The sequence below is a fragment of the Thermobia domestica genome, chromosome 4 (assembly GCF_964235325.1).
Source record: "Thermobia domestica chromosome 4, izTheDome1.hap1.1, whole genome shotgun sequence".
NCBI classification, from domain to species: Eukaryota; Metazoa; Arthropoda; class Insecta; order Zygentoma; family Lepismatidae; genus Thermobia; species Thermobia domestica.
In genome coordinates, this window is record NC_137457.1 from 185107294 (window position 1) to 185129000 (window position 21707).

A 21707-nucleotide genomic window follows, 5' to 3' on the forward strand; every position below is an offset into this window, starting at 1 on the left:
TCAGATTTTCATGGAATTCCCTGACTTTTCCAGGACTTTTCACGAATAAGGTGAATTCCCTGACATTTCCCGGTTTTCCAGGTGGGTGGGAATAGTGGCACAGTTAGAAATAACAAATTGACCGAGATCCATTTTCCATAAGAAGAGGGCAGGGCCCTTTACGACTGAAAAAATAATACAAGATTTACGGGTGTAGAACGTGCATGTACATGCCTATGCCTATCTGGCTGTGCTACGGTAAAGTCGGAAAAACAAATTGTATCTTGAATATATATCGCGCAGCATTGCTTAAAATACCAGTGCTTTCCATTTGTTTTAAGAACGTATAATGCTTTTTGTAATTTCCTGTGTAATGCCAAAATTCAAAACTATAGTCCAAATGTTAAAAACGATGTTCAGAGTAGTGTACGAACGCGAGAAAGAGAAATAACCCCACACGAAATTGAATAATGTTAAGATTTAGTATTAACCGGAATTAAACATAATTTTAAGCAAACGTCGAGACAAAAGCAGATCTAAACCAATGGTACATGTCATCTGTAGTGAAACATGTCAAAATCTGCATGTTAAACATATGGAAAGTAGAAAAAAAATGCGTTAGGACAACGCTGTTCGAATCACTCTGTATATAGCACGCATCTCGCTATCTTAGAAAAAATGCGCATTCTAGACACGTAAATCTGTACATATTGTGAGCAAAGTACATCCATCCACTATAGTATTTCAGTACAATTAAGCTATTTTTGTTTGCGTTACGCAATGATGACAACACCTTAAAGTCCAATTGTCAATAATACCTTTACATTTACATTTCATGACACATTGGAATGCATACAAAGTTGTTGCAGTCTGTAGGCAAAAGAACACATTTCTTTACATTATTCTCAACCTGAAACACTGGAAGTTTTGAAAGCTCTCTTACTTTAAATATGCCAAAATAAGACGACTTCACGATGTCACTAACACTAACTTCACGTGCTGATGTACATGTGCTGTTTTCTTGTACGGAATGAAAATCATCTTTGTCACAAACAATGGTACTGTCTGATTCATTATTCCTAGAGAGTTCAACATTTGCCACTATATCTTCAAACTGTCGGTTGACCTCTCTCTTTATTCTTTTGTATGCAGTTGAAGATAAAACACGGTGGTGACTTTTAGGCATCTGTACTCAATAGGAGTTTTTTTCTGTAAAAGAAATATAAATGCTTCTATTACACATTAACTCTAGATTTCATTAAGTATAGTTTAGCAACAAATTTCGTGCAAGACCAGTTATTTGTAATTTCTGTCTATTAGAACTTTTTCTTTAAATCATCTAAGGGAATAAAAGTTGATCCAAACAAGTCTGAAACCCACACTTAAGCCAGCAGCAAGTGCTGCAGACTCTAGAACAAATAGGACAGAATGCCGTTACATGGACGTATACGTATACGGAAAGATGGGAGTCGACATCGGGATAAAAACTAACACTTGTAAAATCTCAATCACGAAGAAATGAAAAATAATGTTAAAAAGAGTTGGCAAATTGGATAAATGCCCTCATTTGTTACACCATGGGCCCTTTCAAATCATGGTGTCACTGGTGCTAAATCATAAGATTTTACTGGAGTTGCTGCAAAAGTTAATTTTATTAACAATGCTGAATTTACTTGTCTTATTTTCGCAATCAAATTGTCATTTTTGTATCAGAAATGCACTGTTACAATTTTAAGTATTGGAAAGTAGTTAGGGCTAAAATAGTATTATTAAATGTTTGTTGGACATTTCTGAAATTGCTTTACAACCTTTAAGAACACGACTGAGGTTTGTACAGTTCTATCGTGCACGGGAACTTCAGAAAAGGCTATTTTTCCTCTGCAATGATTAAGAATGTAGTGTTAAGAAAAAAATTGTAAAGATAGTGTTTCAACACTGATTTGGTAAAACTAAGTAAAGCTCTGAGAAACTTAGACATTTAGCAAGATTAGAAGCCATTTTCTCAGGAAACAGTACATTTTTAGTTTTCAATTACAACCTGGTGCTTAAGCAGTAAAACTACTAAAAATATATTATCAAATAAACCGAATGGTGAGAATCTCTCTTTTTCTCTCAGAAAGACAGAGAGAGAGACCGTCCTGGTGGTCTAGTGGTTAGCGTCGCTGACTACGGACTTAGGGTTCCCGGGTTCGATACCAGGCGCTGCGATGGTTTCCAAGGCGTGGGTCTGGAACGATGCCCACCCAGCATCGTAACGCAATTGGGGAACTGTTATGAATGAAGATAGTGACGATCACAGTGAAAGCTTCGGCTCTCCTCTCCCAACCCGTCTGGTCAGCGTGGGAGCAGTAAACCAATTCCTCCCTCTAGGGAAAGGCCTCATCTAGTAGTGGATCGAATATGGCTGTGATTTATTATTATACACCGAATTAAAATTATATTAAAATTATGTTATTCTTAGGGAAATACCCCAGTACATATAAATAGTGATGACAGATACAGAGTTAATCTATCTTTCTTCTACATCCTGCATGATTGGTCACGAACACCAACAATACATTGAACTACAGAGGGCTAACCAGGATTCAGACTATCCCTACGGTATTGAAAAATTAGAAGATATTCTGTGAAAAAATGATACAAACCCGTGCATCTGTCTCGTTGACTCATTTAATACATACTTCTTTGTTGTCTGCGCTTACTAACTGCTGGACAATTATTACCACAGGAAAATTTTAAACTGTTTCTAAAATTGCATATATGTACACCTTGTCTCAAAAAGGTTGAGCGCATTCTTTATTGGTGTTTTGAGGCAAAAATTTTCTAAGTCCAGCTTCGGGTATCTTCGGGAAAAAGTAAGCCAGGTTCGAACCTCCAAGCCAGCCTTTGCAATCGGGAATAAGTTTGCAGATGTGTTTTTCTTCTTTTAAATATAATAAGACTTGTTACCAAGTGTTTAAAAAAGCAACATTGATTGAAATACTTAATGATACAATATTTCAAAACCTTTTATTAATGTGAGCACAAGCTTGTTTGTCATTTAGCTCTCTATACGTAATGGAACATTTAAATACGTTAAAGAATCTTTCCATATGTAAAAGAATGCTCAAAGCTAAGAAATAGAACATAATTATCGCCTGAGTACTAAAATAAAAGTCAAAGTAGAACAGAAACAGCGTTTGTAATGGATATGAATGTCATAATTATCTTGAGATCCGTTATACATCGCTAGAAGCTTAGTTCTAGAAGTCCTTGTGTTAGCTCATTGGTAAGCTGTCGGATTTCAAATCATAAGGTTTTGAGTTCGATTCCCATCCGAGTCAAAACTTTTTATTTAAATTATATTTTCCGCACTGCATGAAAAATTATATAAAATAATTACATTAAAATACATAAGTTGTTTATATATAACATAATAATTGCAGAACATAGTAATTATTATGTTTAAAATATAACATCTGAGATAATTTTAACAGTAGATCGGTATTATATATGAGGATGTAAATACAAGTTAAGAAACTCGTTCAATAGCAATAAATAAATTATGTAGTGTATTTATTTGCAGCTATCTGTCATATAGAGAGTAATTCTCAACATTCATAATACAGAATGTCATTTATGTTCTTGAAATGTTATTCGATGCATAAACAGAGAGTATAAACAGAGAATCCAAAGTCGGAACGCTCGCAAAAAAATTCATGAACCCTAAAGGTCACGTGAGCAGACTGGAACTGTCCTTATGAAGCATGCCACAGCAGAAGTCTTTACATAGATTTTCAATTCAATTCCTGATATATGCTTTTGCAATGTGGAAGTAGTGATGCCTTGAGTCGCCCTCTCTCGCTCGCTCGCTCGCTCACTCTCTATTTATACAGAATATAAAAGGGGATTTATGTGTGTGTTTCAACATAATTCTGATATATCTAGAGCAATTTTAACTATATTTCTTACAGTCTGGAAAAAGAGTTCTGTCGGGATACATATCAAAAATGCTAGAAACGGGTCGATATTAGTATCGAATCCATAGTTTCGTGGTCGCTTAGGTGAATAGCTCTACTTTCAATTCAAGTCCAATTAAGCTCCCATTAGCACCCAGGGTGGTTACGTAGCGACATAAAGATATCGAAATCAACCGATATTAGAATCGAATCGTAAGTTTTCAGCGCCGCTAACAGTGCAGCATTTCCCATTAGTCCACATTAGTCCCATTGCCTAGAGGGCAACATATTTGCAGAGTGCAAATTTTAGAACTTGAATAATGTTTTAATTTTTTTCCGTATGAAAAAGTTAAAAATCATGAGCAAATATACTATTTCACGAACAATCCTCTTTTACTATTCTAATATGTTTAATAATAGCGTGAGAAATGTAATAGTAATTCAGAACATGTTTCACAGTTGTTATTTTTTGTTACATAGCTGTAGCTGTAGCATGTAGTGAGTGGAATTTAACTGTAAAAAATTCACTAGTTAACCATATTCGAATTAAGTTTTATTTTTAAGTTCGGAATGAAGGGGCGAAGAAATATGTAGTTATTGGGGGCACCGAGCTTTTCTACATTTTACTTTCAAGATCTCCATTTTTCTTTTGTCATTTGTTCCTAATAAAAAAAGTTCAGTCACTTTTGGATTGTCATAGGATAGTAGGAGTTGGATTTTGGGATGCAGCCTGTGAGATTCTAGAGGAGCTAACTGCTTGAAAAAATATTTTTGAATCATTTGTAACATATGAAATAAGGATATGTATCATAAAAAATTGAAAGTAACTATGCGTAATCATCACGGTCAAATTGCAAAGTCAAATGAATTGACGTTTGGTATATAATCAGGCTCCAATCCCAACTGGGAAGTTTTCATATGCGTGTCACTTTCATTATAATACATATTCTTAGGGGGAGTAGAAGTCCGAATTTTTGCGAAAAATTTAGTATCTCACAAGCCGTTCAACTGAGAGCTGAAATTCAGCATATAACTCTTTATTAAAAATAAAGAGAATATGCCCTGGCATTTATTAAAATGGTCTTTTATGAGCGGGGGAACGGGGGTGCATTTTCTATATATTGGAAATTGGTAGTGAGTTTATTTGTAAAAATAATCGAAAACGATTGATATTAGTTAAGAAAAAAATTGAGTACTGCAAACTAAAGTTCTTTTTGAATTTTATACCCACTGCTTTCTATTTATAATTGCTGAAGCTGGTGTTTAATATATGGAGCGTTCCGAGCATAAGGCAATCAAGTCATAAAGTTAGAGAAAAATGGCCATAAAATTTGTATTCTAAACTTAATTACATGGGCATTTTCAATTAGTACGGCATGCTTAATTATATAGAAAATTAGTTTCTCTCCCTCTCCCTCTTTTTTTTTTTTACGTTGGTCTACTTTTTTTTGATTCGAAACTTTTAAATTTCACCCTATTTTCCACTGAAATGTGTCTGTAAGGCAACGAAGAAATAATTACATATGATAAATTTAAATTCATTTTAATTCGAAAGATGAGAAACACTTTGCAATTATATATCGTAAAGGTCAGACCCCATCAGTATTGTAACAAAGAGGTGCTTGAGCCAATGACGGTAGATATTCAAACTCCGATAAGTGATAATTTCACAGTCTTGTTTTATTACAAGTGTAATCTCTTTAGTCAATGGAGAGGAGGACGTGGTCATCGGTCAGAGTTGATGTCGATGGGTTTTGGTGGGTCGGAGTTGGTCGCAATGGTTCAGAGTGGTTCATAGTTGGTGGTGGGTCAGAGTGGATCACGATGGTTGATGGGTCAGAGTGGGCCAATGGGTCATTTGGGTGGTGGGTGATAGTGGGTCATGGTGGGTCGTGGATCAAATTTTCATTGACCCACACCATCTCTGGTTAAAATTGTAGTAAAGATAAGACTCACCAAAGATGCATGTCGGCTATTATGCTCAAATTTTGCGCATGGATAGTACTTCATCAGAAAGCAATAAATCTGAAACGGTTCACGGTATCACCTCCTAGAACTCGAGATGTAGGGGTTTGTCTGATTGGCTAAATTAAGACCTCAATGATTTATCCTTCAACAACCAAGCTTTTTATGATCGTTTCCGTGGGGAAGTCAGAAGAACGCGTGCCTAGTAATCGTAATATTGATAGTTCGCGTCCAGCCCGGGGTATTTGTTTTGTGTTTTATTGATTCATCTAAATATAAACAAATCACACATATAGGCATTTTAACATATTTTGGGAGAGTAATTTTGTGGTTCGTTGGCGTTTCATCGCGTCTCTGCCGCTGGTAGTAAAGTTTTCAAAATGGAACTTGGACCATCACGGATCGTCGATGCGGGGCCACCAATTTCTGGCAAGAGGTTAATAGTTGACCATCTGTAGTCCACCGACGCTTACAGCTTGGGGTAATGAACGATGTCCTTGCCTTGTAGACTTCATGACTACCGACGTCGGCAGTCAACTAGCTTTTAGTATTCCTTTACTAACCATCTATCGTTCATGTTTGTACACGGTGTTGTCATAATAATAATAATAATAATAATAATAATAATAATAATAATAATAATACTAATAATAATAATTATTATTATTATTATTATTATTATTATTATTATTATTATTATTATTATTTATAGTAACAGTAGTATAATTGATGATAGAATAATTATTGTCTATGTATTGTCTAGGTAGGATTACACACAGGATTTGGCTCGTTTTGGTTCGACTTGACTCTAATCCGAGTCGAGTTGGAAGATATTTTTCTCGCCGAGTCCAAGAGTAGACCTCAAAGATGTCTGTTTCGAGTCGAGTCGAGTTTCAAAGAAAAGTCGTTCGTGCCCATCCCCACTAATGAGAGCTTAATCGTAGTTAAGCGAAATTGAAAGTCTCACTATTTATCTAAGCGACCCCCAAAACTATGAATCTAATATCGATCATTTTCTTGCAATCTTTTATATGTATCCACCTCCCATTCACCATAGATAACCCGACAGCACTCTTTTTGAAACTATAAGAAATGTGGTTAAAATTACTCTAGGCCAGTGGTTCTCAATCTAATTCCTATCACGATCCCCTTTTATCACACCCTCTTGCCAGCGACCCTTTTATAATTTGTTTTATAATAAGCTTGTGTGGGATTTTTAACATACCTATTTCTATAATAGTAGAATCCATTTTTTGTTTATAATGAACAGTGCCATGTAAAATCATTGCCCGGGGCGAGAGTATAATACGATGTCACCGTATATATGAATGACGTCGACAGACTAGCTACGAAGCGCCACCATGGTTGGCACGAAGCTCAATAACATTTTCAAAATAAACCCTACCTTTCCTTAATTTTGAGCACATTTTATTACGTTTTTCCTTCTATTTTACACATGTGCACATGCACTTTCCTAACATGAGTAACACACTTCCTCCGAAATGTGTGGCCCCTTTTTTCGGCGCCCGGCACTGACAGTGGATACTGTAACTGTAATATCTATATTCCCAATGACGAAGGTGCTGGTTCAAGATGGATGTTAAACTCCTTCATTGAAGAGGCCATTAACGTATCCGATCTAAGCCCACAACTTCTTGACCAAATAATAGAATGATCATGCGACAAGTCTTTGCAACTGGTTTTCTGTAACGAAGACTTGGACAAGTTCTGCCTGATGAGGAGAGAAGAATATCCTGGTCTGGTGATTGCTGCTTTAAAAGTAATAATTCCATTTGCTATATCGTACTAGTGCGAAAGTGTGTTTTTTTTATGGTAAACATTAAAACAAAGATAAGAAATCGCTTATCAGTTGAAAATGGCTTGATAATGTTCGTCATAAAGATTGAACCGGGCATTGCTGCACTAGTGAAATTATACCATGCTTAATTTTAATTGTATTTCAATGTGCAGGTTTTGTTTCATGTGTATTTTTCTAGTATTTCTATATACAGTTCTGATTAGTTTTATATCATACCTCTTTGATTTAAATTCATTTTTAAACAACTCTACTAACTAACTAACTCTATGGCCTATGGAACCCGGAGGTTCAATGCCCCGTTCACAAAAGCTCTCCACTGACTTCTATCCTTAGCCAATTGGATCCAGTTTCTACTTTGTATTCTTATCTCAGCGAGATCCATCTTAATATTGTCCTCCCATCTGCGCCTAGGTCTTCCTAATGGTCGTTTTCCGTTTGGTCTTCCAGTCAAGACTTTGAAAGCGTTTCTACTTTCTTCCATTCTAGCTACATGACCTGCCCACCTAAGCCTCTAGACTTGACGACCCTAACAATGTTGGGTAACCGTATAAATTATCTAGTTCCTCGTTATGAAGATTCCGCCATTCCCCATTCCCGTTCCTCTTGGGTCCCAATATTCGTTTCAGGATCTTGTTCTCAAATACTTTCAGTCTATGTTCTTCCCTCAGAGTAAGCGACCATGGTTCGCAACCATACAGAACAACAGGCATGATTATCGTTTTTGTATATTTTAAGTTTCAAATTTCTCGACAGAATTCGCGACGACAAAAGACTTTGAACCGAATAGTAACACGAATTCTACACCCTTTGAAAATGCTCAGTAGACTTATTTTTTATTGTTCTTTACAGTGTGTATAAAAAATAAAAGTATGCCTATCAGAACAAAATTAAAAATAATATTTAAAAATAATTTCTGGTATTATATTCTAACTATATTTATCTCTCCTGCCTATCTTCGCGATCCCCTAGGAGCCGCGACTCCCAGGTTGAGAAACCCTGCTCTATTCATACATGAGTTATGATGGAACATACATACATGCACTTTTATATGTATAAATGCAGATAAGAGAGAGTTCAGAGAGAGCGATTAAGGAATTACCGCTCTCAATCTCTTCATTTTACTTTTGCGATTCGTGAATTTCTTACGTGACAGTTTGGGGCTAGATACTTTTTTTGTCTTGAACCACGATCCGATTGTCGATATGCTCTAGCTAGATGCTGTAATGCGAATATTGAGAAGTTATCTGCGATAAAAGTAGCTGCAAATAAATACATTACATAACTTATTTATTGCTATTACACGATTTTTTAAATTTGTATTCAATATTCACACATAACACACCGACGTTCTGTGAATACCTCAGATGTTATATTTTAAAGATAAGAATTACTTATGTCGTGAAATGATATGAATATATACAACAACTGATATATATACAACTGATGATATGAAAATATATATACAACTGATGAATTGTAATGAAACTATTTTACATAATTATCATGCATTGAGGAAAGTAGAATATCATTAAAGCATCTCACCTGAACGGGTATCGAACTCACGATTTAAACGCTCGGTGGTGTACCACTGAGCTAACATTACCGCTTTTCGGAATCTGCTTCTGAAATATAACTGAGCTCATACGTAAATGCTCTTTTCCGTATGGAAATCACAATGACGAAACAAGAGTGTGAATACATAGTCTCGAAATATTGTATCATTAAGTATTTCAATCAATGTTACTTTTTTCTACACTTAATACCATTTCAACATGTTTTATTATATTTAACAGAAAGAAAAACATATCTGTACATCTTTTCCCGATTACTAAGGTTGGCTTTGGAGGTTCGAACCAGCAGCTTTAGTTTACTGTTTTCCGAAGATACCCGAAGTTGGACTTCGAAAGTGTTCGTCTCAAAACAGCTATCATCATATCGCTCAATCTGTTTGGTATATGGCATATGTTTTTATACGTGTAAAATCAGTTTAACAATTCATTCTTTAAACAGCTTTTCGTATGTATTAATATTCCTTTATAAAAACTGTTTTTAATATTATTATTACGGCGCACCCTTTTCAGATTTCTTTCGCGAGTCGTTGACCAAGTCGTTCGCCACCAGCGTTGCCAGACTCACAGCTCGGAATTATTCCAAAACCTGATCGAACTTATGCTAGATTCGGTCAAATTATGCTAGATCCTCATAATTACTACTTCAGGAGTTAAAAAAAACGAAGTTGAGATACGATAACGTAACTTAAAATACACAGACAGCAAGAATGCATGGATAGAACTTAATACTTCACGCACCAAAATTTTAACTCAACTAAATTACTGCAGTCGTTGCCAGACTCAATGGCGTATATATCGTATAAATGAATGCGTTTGCACAGGCGAATGTGGGTCTCAATTGGGAAAACGTAGTTTTCTCAGATGAATCCGTATTCACAACATCAAAGGAGGGACGCCGTTTTGTGTATCGTCCGAGAGGCACCCGATATGACCATGGATATGTGACTGCTTGCAATCGCCGTGGCCATGTATCTATTTTATGTTGGGGTTGGATTTCCAGTCGCGGAGCAGGACAGCTTCATAGAATTGAAGGACATCTGGACAATGCTCAGTACTTAGACATTATCAGTAATATCATGGTGCCATCTGTACGAGTATTTCAGCCTGATGGTGTAATTCAGTTCCAGCAATACCAGTCGCCAATACATACTTCCCGTGTGGTTCAGGAATGGTTCGCAGGGCACCCTGAGATTGATTTAATCGACTGGCCGCCTCGAGGAGCAGACCTCAATCTCATGGAAAATATGTGGGCAGAAGTGAAACGTACTCTAAGGGAAAGTTGGCCTGAGGCAGATCCACCAAGAACTCAGGATGACCTGTGGCATCTTGCTTCCGAAGCATGGCTGGAGGTAGGGGAAGGAGAAGATTTGTCACCCATGTAATAGATTCCATGCCCAGAAGAATGGAGCGTGTAATAAATTCAGAAGGGTCTTGGACACAATATTTATGTCCCCGTCTTAACTCCCGAAAACAGCCCTTTTCAGGGCTACCTAAACGCTTCTGAAAATATTTCTAGAAGTAAACCACTCCTTGTATCCGATTTCTGTGCAATCCTGCTAACAAAAGAATGATAATTAGCTGTAGGTTTTGAACTCAAGACCTCTTCAGTGGCAAGTCCGTACTCTACCAGTGAGCTAACATGAAAACGCAAACCCAACCTGAAGAAACACGACTTTCAATTTCTGGTATTCGATGACAATGATGCTCATATACTTTGCAAATGTTGTATTCAACTTGGGATATTCCGCAACACACACACACACATAAAAAAAGCGAAAGAGAGAGAGAGAGAGAGAGAGAGAGAGATGAATACACAAAAGCATATTCAACGTATTTGAATGAGACTCTAAGTAACGACATTCCGTTCTAAAGAGAATTTGTGTTTCTTCCCGTGACGTTAAGGGGATCGGGAAAAGTTATGTGTCTTGAAGCAGGATACGACTTTGGATACTCAGTTTATACACTTTCTATATCCGTGGGGATATACTGTATTTCACGAATATAAATAACATACTGTAATGGAAACATTGAGAAGTTAAATCTGTATGACAAATAGCTGCAAATAAATACACTACATAACTTATTTATTGCTATTAAACGATTTTCCTAACTTGTATTTAACATTCTCATATATAATACCGACCTACTATGAAAATTATCTCAGATGTTATATTTTAAACATAATAATTACTATGTTCTGCAATTATTATGTTATATATAAACAACTTATGTATTTTAATATAATTATTTTATATAATTTTTCATGCAGTGCGGAAAATATAATTTAAATAAAAAGTTTTGACTCGGATGGGAATTGAACTCAGAACCTTATGATTTGAAATCCGACATCTTACCAATGAGCTAACACAAGGACTTCTAGAAGTAAGCTTCTAGCGATGTATAACGGATCTCAAGATAATTAAGACATTCATATCCATTACAAACGCTGTTTCTGTTCTACTTTGACTTTTATTTTAGTACTCAGGCGATAATTATGTTCTATTTCTTAGCTTTGAGCATTCTTTTACATATGGAAAGATTCTTTAACGTATTTAAATGTTCCATTACGTATAGAGAGCTAAATGACAAACAAGCTTGTGCTCACATTAATAAAAGGTTTTGAAATATTGTATCATTAAGTATTTCAATCAATGTTGCTTTTTTAAACACTTTGTAATAAGTCTTATTATATTTAAAAGAAGAAAAACGCATCTGCAAACTTTTTCCCGATTGCAAAGGCTGGCTTGGAGGTTCGAACCTGGCTTACTTTTTCCCGAAGATACCCGAAGCTGGACTTTGAAAATTTTTGCCTCAAAACACCAATAAAGAATGCGCTCAACCTTTTTGAAACAAGGTGTACATATAGAAAAACGAAAGGTGTCTAAAGGCAAATTGGTAAATCAAATAGGGGAAATAGCTTTTATGAATATGCTCGCAAAGAAAATGTAGCTACCTTTCGGTATCAGCATCATATCATCATCATAATGTTTTAATCATTTACGTAACTCCTTCCTCCAGGACGTAGCATTAAAATAATAATAGTAATAACCATTGCCCAAAAACGAAACTTTTCAGGAAGATGAAAAGAAAGTTTTTCTTAGTACACACTAGGAGAAATTGTGCACATGAGCTTCCTTAAGCATGTTCTAGAAAGTCTGAGACATATGAACAAAGATATTTGAAGAATTTCTTAGTTTGTACTAGGGAAAGTTTTCTTTGTACCCCCTCCCCTCCCCCTGATTTTTAGGTAGTTTCTTATAAATTGCCTATTGCAGAGACTCTCATGTCGGCACTTCCGGAAAATTTCTATATATTTTGCCGATCATGACTCCCTGACACTAAAACCACCCTTAGTTCCAATATATATATATATATATATATATATATATATATATATATATATATATATATATATATATATATATATATATATATATGTATATATATATATAACGTTTATTGTAAATGCTCTTGCTGCCGTAATTTTTCACGGATTGAAACCAAACTTGGCACAAATATTGGTCGTATTAATGAGTTCGTTAGCCACAATGATCGGATGAAACATTTGAAAACGTCGGCCATTTGAACTTTCGAAAAATTCATAATTTTTACAATTATGAACCGATCTGCACCATATTTGAACAAAATGTCGAGGTTAACAATATATTAGATGTGTGTGAAAATCAGAACGAACCGTTAGAAAGTGGTGGCCGTTCAAAGAAGCAAAATTAAAAAAAGAAAAAGCGATCTTTCCGTGGACGAGGATCGAACTAGTGACCCTTGCATTACTCAACCTATGCCTTAGACCACTTTTTTTTTTTAATATTCACGCCGACCTTTCTTGCACACTCATACCACATATACTGATTTGTGATTACCGATTACTGATTTCCGCTTAATACATTCCACAAGAACAACCACGACACTAGGCAACACCCAAGCCCAAGGCGAGAATCGAACCCACGAGCCCCACAGCCAGGGAAAAGCAACCGAACGCGTCTAACCACACGACCACCGAGGTTTCTCCACTCGGGAAGAAGATATTTTCTCAGTATTTGTATATTTCAATCTATCAAGAGAAGTCCGTGCAATAGGTCGCGCATCAATAAAATACACGCTAGAAAGAAATTTACCTATCCTTTGCGGCCTTGTGCCAAAAGCTGTTTTTTTTCTTTGAATAGAGCAGTTTTTGAAAAAAAAAAAAGATTGACATTATAAGCCAGTAAATTTGCAAAGGAAAGAATTAAGTTACCAACATTTAAATTCTTCCCCAAAAAAGCTTCTTTATTTTAAAATAATAATAATAAAGCAATTTATAATCTCTGTTTTCTGACCTTGGGCTAACATGTAATCTAGTCGGTAAAGTGACCGACTGCTAATCGAGCGACATGTGTTCCATTCCCGGTGAGAGTACAAGGAACTTCTCAATTGAGGCTCTACGTCCTAAGGGTTTTCGTCTGCGTGATTCTGGTTTCTTATACCGAAAGCTTGCTCCAATATCTTCGTGTGTATATTCGTAAGTACTCTTTTCCTATATACAAACATTTGAACAGAGAGCTTAAAAGTGATGCAGCGTGAACAAGAACTCTAAGCTTAGAGCCAAACGGTGAATAAAATAAGACAAATGTTACTAGTTTTAAAAATACTAGGCCAGTAACTAATTTTACTGCTCTGAGCTATGCATGTTTTACAGCCTAAAGAGTTAGAAAATATACTGCTTATGTGTACCTGACGTCTTCTTTCCCTTCCTCCGTTCCTGTCCACCGCACCTTTTAACCACCTTTGGGTAATGTGTATAATTCGATGTGTTGTGACATTATATCCTGGGAAGTTTGCGGCGACAACATCTGGAAAATGCAGAGAATTTGATTTAGGAGTACAAAAGTAGAGCAAAAATGGCGCACTGTAAAATATTAGTATTGACTAACTAACAGTAAAAGATAATCACTTTCTAGTATTCATTTTTATTTTCGTTCTCTTTCCATTGAGCTTTTCAGACAAAATAACACCAGAAATGCAATTGGCTAAAAGTGGTCCAAAGAACTTACCGATGACTATCAAGGAGAGATTTAATATAGGTACAATAGGTAGATGAAGCATATTTCAAAGCTCTTTTAATGCTTTTACCCATGCTGTACTTCTTGAACTCGAAAAACCAATTACTATTTTTCTCCTCGAAAATGTCCCTGAAAGGGAACTAAAGCTAAAGTAAAATCTCGAAAATACTGCAGGATATTTTCATCAATGCTCACAAAACTATGTTAGGTACAAGTTCGTTGGAGAAGAAAATCGGACAAGGAGAAGGGGGTAAAAAAACAAAAAAACTATGGGGCAAACATGCGGAAAAAAGAAAAAAATATTAAAAACGATTTAAATGGATTTTTTTATGTCATAAGAGGTTTATCATGAGGTCTACTGTTCGAAGAACCTTTATAGTAGTTATTTTATGTCTTATGTGAAAACACATAAACAATTACAAACTTTCATCCATGTATTCTAATAAAGGGTATCCGAAACACAACGTACAAGAAAGAGAATTGGTACCAATCTACAGGTATTGTGTTAGGAAATGCAATGCACCTTTTCTGGAAATAATTTATATATTGCCAACCACGAACTCTTCATTCAACATCAAAAAGTAATTTTTCATAGCCTAAACCAGTAATAAACCATTCTCCCGAATTTTCTTGTATATTCAGAGAATTCCCATTTTCCCCCGACTGTAAACACTATCATGGGTACGCTCGCTTGCCATCAGACAGTGACACGCAGTGTTGACCTTATAGTTGCTAACAGCTAGCACTGAAGTAGGCTTCTAAGCTCATTCCGTTACACGAGTTACTATTACTAGTATTAAGGTTCTTCGAAAAGTAGACCTCGCGATAAACCTTTGAAAGTGTCGTTCAGATTCATCAAAATCCATTGTTCGAGCAACTCCCTTTCATTTTCTGCCTTCATCTTGTCCGATACCCCCCCCCCTTCCCAACCAATATCCCGGAATTTTCAATTTATATTTGCACATTTATAAGGCTCTTATAACAGAGAACAATCCATTAAAGTAGTTTTTAATAAAAATGCTCGTTTTTCTATATTTTTACCCCTCTACAGGGAGTTTCACCCCCCCCCTCCTGTTGTACGAGAGAGCAGAAGCTAGTTAAAAATCTCTTTGTTACCTTCCATCAACACTAGGACCTGCTAACAGACACTAGACGTAATTAATAGTAAAATGTGACAATGGTTTAAGATATATTTTTTTTTTGCTTACCTCGAAGAATCTCAGCCAACAAAGATTTTCCAAAGGAAAACTTGGCGTTACTGCCAGTTATGTTAACTCTCAGAGCTGCTTCGCCTGTCATCAATTTCCTCAGAGCATTTCTTGCACACTGTTCCACATTTTCTCCACCCACTGCGGTCAACAACCGAATCTGAAACACAAGCGAACAACGTTTTTGTGTAAGTATTCAAACCGGTAAGGTACAGATAAACTTTCTGACTTATGTTAGAGAAAAGTTATAAACACAAATTTAACTCAGCAAATAGCCGAGAAACACACAATTTTTTTTAATCCTAGGACAAGGAAGACTCATTGAGGACTTAATGTATCAATTCCAAATCCTTAATAACTAAATAGACTGTGCAGACGCAAAAAAAAAGGGTTTAACTCTATAAACGAGATATGCAAATAATGACTATTTACTTACAAAAATCAGGAACAAAAATATTAATGAAGTTTCGTATTTGAGGAATGTGTACTTCTTATAGTGGAATCAGCTACGCAAGTGCAACGCTAAAAATTTCGCCCCTTTTTCGCAGCGAGAGCCATATAAGACGTGAACCTACAGTTTAAAGTGGGTTTCGAACCACTCCATTCATGGTGAGCTCCCAGCGGGAATCCAACTCGCGACCACGCGCACTGAAGGCAATCGCGCTAAGTATCAGACTACGAGGAAACCCACTTTACAATACATCCACTGATGTATACACAACGTATGTTGAAAACTAATATCCATCATTTGGACACTGTTGCCTGCTGACGAAAAAAAAAAATATATATATATTATTAGCCCGATACGCATGTCTGTATTCCGAACAATTGCTGTCCGTTATTGACTGCTGTGAATTGCAGTTTTCAAGGCCAATCCATTAATATAAAAACCATTCTTGTCTGATAACATTATCATGGCTAAACAAAACATTTCTGCCCTCGTGTCCGAATGAGTCCCTATCTGTGTACATATGCAAGTGTAATTAAAGTTGTACCAAATTTTCTATTTAGTAGACCGTCTGGTAAAGTGAACCCTAATTTTTAAACCTGATGGTAGTGGGAAGGAACCTACATTTTGAAAATATGGTATTTCATGCATTTTCTTCATGGTAGAACTAGAGGAGTTCTTCTAGAGTTTTACCAGGGCTCTGAGAGTTTCAAGGGGACCTTTTGGACCTGTAATTTTTACTGTTTTCAGTTTTTTTTTTTTTTTTTTTACTTGGAAATCTTAATTTGCACCCTCCACATAACGTGTGAGTTGCCATTATGTTGTACCTTTATTAACAATTAAGATATAATTTTTTGAACGTTAAGTTTGCAGCTTAGTACAGCGTTTACCATCACCTATATTTTGTAACAGTCTTTGCATTTTTAAGTACAAGAGCATAAATCCCATTTTTCGCATTATAAGAAACTGTATTTTACGATTACTAAAGCAAACGAACCTAATTTTAACTGTTTTCAAGCTAGAATTCTTACAGAACGATCCGAGGATATTACCTGTCTCCGGACATAAGTTAAGGAAATGGCTAACGTATTTTTTAAAAATGTATCGGTTATTAATGAAGATACAACATTGTGGCAACTCACCATTATGTTGAAATTCAAAATTAAGAGTTCCAAGAAGAAAGAAAGAAGTAAAAAAAAAACTCGAAACAAAACAGTAGAAATTACAGGTCCAAAAGGTAACTTTAAGCAGTTTCAACGAAGACTGCACGGGCTGCAATTTTGTGATGGTGTTGCGGACCAGTGATCTAGAACATTCCGTGGGTTCGCTCGAGCAGACGGCTCTACCAAAAACAAAATTTATAGGTAAAATACGATGTCAAACACTTTTCGTAAACGAAGTAGAGTGTGAATATAAGTAATTTCTGCCATTAGATATCATATTGAAATACATTTTGAATGGGAGTGAACGTATTATAAGTGTAACTATTTAATGAAGCGGAAGAATACAAGAATGCGAAAAAGGTGGAAATAAACGGCGGGAATGTTCTGTTCGTGTTAGCAATGGTCAATTTGCGATGAATATAGTGCAAACATACTATTTTATTACAAAGAATTGTGTGATAAAGAGCACCATATTATAAAGTTTTTGCACCGTCATGGTATGTTGAAACGTAAAATCAACTATGCGAAGTGTGGAAAAGACGTAAAAATTCAAAACAGACGAATTACTTCTCGCAGGGGGCCATTTGTACCCGGTAAACCAGTGAAGCCGTTTTGAAAGTAAGAGTTATTTCGATTATTTAAGTGTTTTTGAATGTGAAAATTATTGCGGACATTTTAAGTATTTTTCCATTCTTGTTTACGCGTATGCCCCCCTTCGCTGACGCGCCTGCTCCCTGCAGACTAACCCATCGGGCCGCCCTGCTGCGCTCCTGCACTGACTCGGTTAGATGGCATTCGTATTCTTAGTGGCCACCTAGCACAAGTTTGTTCATGGTTTAAGCATTAGCTCCTCATTTAGTGCATGCTCTGCAAGAAGAAATCGCAAAATGCAATAAAAGTGTGAAAATTTGGTAGAGGCGTCTGCTCGAGTAATGCCCCTTCCCTTTAAGGGTTGGTGCAACAGGAGGGAATTACACTCTCCATCCTCTCCTTTCACTCACGTTTCACTTGGTTTAGCACCTTTTTTGGAACTCTCATAGTCCTTGCATACAGAAAGACACAGGTCCAATTGGTCAACGCTTCTGCGTAAGACAAGCGAACCACAATTATAACCTTTCATGAGTTTATAATATGTGGTCTGCGTTCTAGAACAGCTTTAACTAACTTTTATGGTCCATGTTCCGTTAAGGTGGTCCAGAACTACACTGGACCCCCTTAAACTAAGCTAAGCTAACCTAACCTGACCTAACTTAACCTAACATAACCTAACCTAACCTAATATAACGTTGTATTATGCAATCAAACGAAAATCAATAGAAAGAAGCGGTGTCAAAGACACTGGACCCCCTTAATGGAACATTGACCACACTTTTATTTGACAAGGGTGTAAAATAAACTGACCCCATATATGCACGAGTACGAATTCTATTAGTTTTCGAAGTACAAGGGCCTAAATGTGTTACGATAATGATCTTCACACCATAAAGGAGTTCATTTTATCATTTGTAAACCAAACTTTTTAAAATTTACCTAACCTAAAGCCAGTACTATGTAGCCTATATGGGGGTCGGGTATCTACACCCTTCGCCTTTATTTGATTCACAATATACAGGAGGTATGTGCATATTTTTATTTCGAGGCTATACTTTTTTTAGTGTCTTACTAGTACGTTGCAAACAATTTAGTACATTTCTAAACCCTATTCTACGCAAAGTTTACAATTTTCCTCGATTTGCTATAGCGAGTATAGCAAGTAAATTTAAAAATCTTACCATCAGTGTAGTTTACTGCCACTTCGTAGGTATCCCATGTTCCCTCATCTGGTTCTTCATGGAATATAATATGTCTTCGTCGTTTTGTTCCAGCATATGATGGCCATCTTGCAATTTCTTTTCCTTCGTGTTCAGATATCCAACAGTTTGGTATAGTAGCTAATGTATCTTCTTCCTTATAAATAAAACAAAAATAATTTGCACATCTTGCCACTTGCCGCCACACTTGAGACCCGCATGTAAACAACAAATGAAGTCCTCCTTCCGCATGCACGCGGCGATGTTGACGCGTTCCTTCCTCGGCGAATCGAAGAAGCGCGGACTGCAACGAAGTACACACTGTCACGTGGTGGCACCGTCACTATGCCGCTGCTTCATATCTCTATCCGACTTGTCGGAATTCCGCCGCCAGCGGCCCACTGGCGATACTCTTCGATACGTCGCTGTGGCGACGAATCGACCATTTCCCTGCCAGTGGCCCACTGGTTTTCAGCGACTCTTACGGCATGGGGTTGTATCTTTATAACATCTATATGCTGGTCTATAAATATTTTTCAAACTCAAAAAAGAACTTTCAAATAATATCGCATATATGCTGATACCAAATATATCGAAACAAAAGTACGCTAGTTATTCAACGAAGGATCATACTTTATTATATTTAAAAATGTGAATTAATATTTCATTTATAGATGATGGATGTTAATTAGAAAACTTGCAAAATCCTGCCGCGAGCGGGAAATGGACAGTGCTTACGGCCTCCGCACCTAAATTGTTAAACAGGCACCTGAAAAATATTCACATTTGCGGAGTAGTATGCGAAATATAAACTGAATGCGTATTTTTAAATTGTATCGATTCTGCAAACGATTATTCTGTTCTGTGATTAACTGGAAACTAACTCAAATAATTTGTCATATAATCATTATTTGTATCAATAAGCCGGTAGATCGGTTAGTTTGTATGGTTACTAAAATATCAAATGTCAAACCCCAAAGTTAAAATACAATCCGTCACTTGCACACAACACACTATCCTCACACAGAAATCTAATGAATTAATTAATGTACTAACATTTTTTATGACTATATACATACAATAAATTACTCAAATTAAAATTTACAACCGGGCGCATATATATACGGAAGTCCTATCCCTAGTAGCAAGGTTGGTTGGCCCACCGTTGGGGATTGAGTTGGATTTGGTCAAAACGGTGGGTCATGGTCGGTACAAGCCTATAGCGGAGAAACGTACGTTTGCCCACCGTTGGTTAAATATATGGTTGGCCAACCAACTATTCTCCCGACCTTCAGGCAACTATACTCGAGTTGACTGTTTTCCCAACCAAGAAATACATTACTTTAGCGTTGGCTAAATGACGGGGAATCGCTCTACGAAAAGCATTTTTTCCCGCCACACGACCACTGATTTTTATCGTTAGGTAAAGGTCGCTAACTCCATCATACTTGATGTTGGTAGAGTGCGTTACTGTTCATGCGCAGTTCTTCACCGCCATATTGTGGTTTAGAATAATGACAGAAGTGTTGTGGTCCTCGCTTGAGTTACAGAAGGAGTGTGGTCAAACTGCTTTTCTAAAAAGATTTAAAAAAGGAAAGGTAAGTACGATATTTAATCGTTCTATATAAAATAATTTCCATACTTTTTTTTATGAAAACATGTGGTGAACAGGTTATGATTGTGCATGGAGTGCTAATGTAGAATGTGTTAACACTAATTAACATTGAAATGATTAATATCCATTTTAAGAAGGCAAAATTAGTTTACGTGAGCCAGTTACAATCTTCACTGGGTTACAGTACAGCAAATGTCTGAATGGAAATTAGAGTTAATAAATATTTCTGGGTTCAGTTTGGCCGATTACCTTTGGCTACAATGCATTGTTCCCGCGCATGCACATTAGGTTAGGTTAATTCTACTCTTCCACCCAAGAATGACATAATGCTTTGACTTTGTATAAGTTTATGCATTAGTAACGATTCTCCAGTCACTTGAAAAAGGGGAAATAGTGCTAAAATGTACTGAAAACAGCATGCAATAAACTTTGACATATGACCCTTGTACTTACATTTTGAGTGAATTGCCAAAGTCCCAACCAATTTCAGAAACTTTGCCGAATAAATTGAACAATTAGTTTTGGTTTTCAGAGGAACAGTGTCTATCAGTTAGGAGATTTTTGTTTTTTATGTACTGAAATGGGCATTACTCGAGCACACGATTCTAACAAATTTTGACACGTTTCCTACATTTTCAAGTTATGTTAGGGCTTTGTATTTATTTTACCAGAGCAGGCATTAAGTGAAGAGCTCAGGGCTTGCTCAAGTGGGCCGAGCCCAATAAAACCCAAGGGTTTTTTCGTGTTGGACCCACTTGAAAAAACCCACCTGGGTTTTTGAGCTTTTTGTTAGTACTTTTATTGGTACAACTAAGGCGATCATATTGAAAGTGATTTTTATCAGATTTTGGACTTTCATTGGGCGAATTAGATGCTTTCACGTTAACGTACTCAACAGCATTCAACATAAGATCTTTATGAACTTTAGAATGCACTGAATGGATAAAAAAAAAAACCTTCTCTTAGCTTGAGATAATTATAGAACAAATTAAAGTGCAGATTATGCTTATATCCTATTTGAGATAAAATACGTGTATGCAATTTTATATTTTAGAAGATACCTTCCGTGAATAGTGTGCTCGCCAACTCTGCGGCACCGAGGGACGTTATCCCTCATAGAGTGCCGGTACTACCAGTAAATATGTACTGCATTA

The 21707-nt window shown here is 36.4% G+C and overlaps 1 protein-coding gene across 1 annotated transcript; it reads right to left on the reverse strand.

Moving 5' to 3' along the window:
* Positions 1–665: 665 nt before the first annotated feature.
* Positions 666–19348, reverse strand: LOC145683414 (uncharacterized). The gene is made up of 4 exons (XM_081754748.1): positions 18921–19348; positions 15538–15697; positions 14001–14119; positions 666–1188 (listed from the first exon to the last, which is right to left on the reverse strand). Exons 1-4 carry the CDS (start codon positions 18921–18923, stop codon positions 1114–1116), a joined length of 357 nt encoding a protein of 118 aa, XP_081610874.1. The 5' UTR covers positions 18924–19348; the 3' UTR covers positions 666–1113.
* Between the last annotated feature and the right edge of the window lie 2359 nt (positions 19349–21707).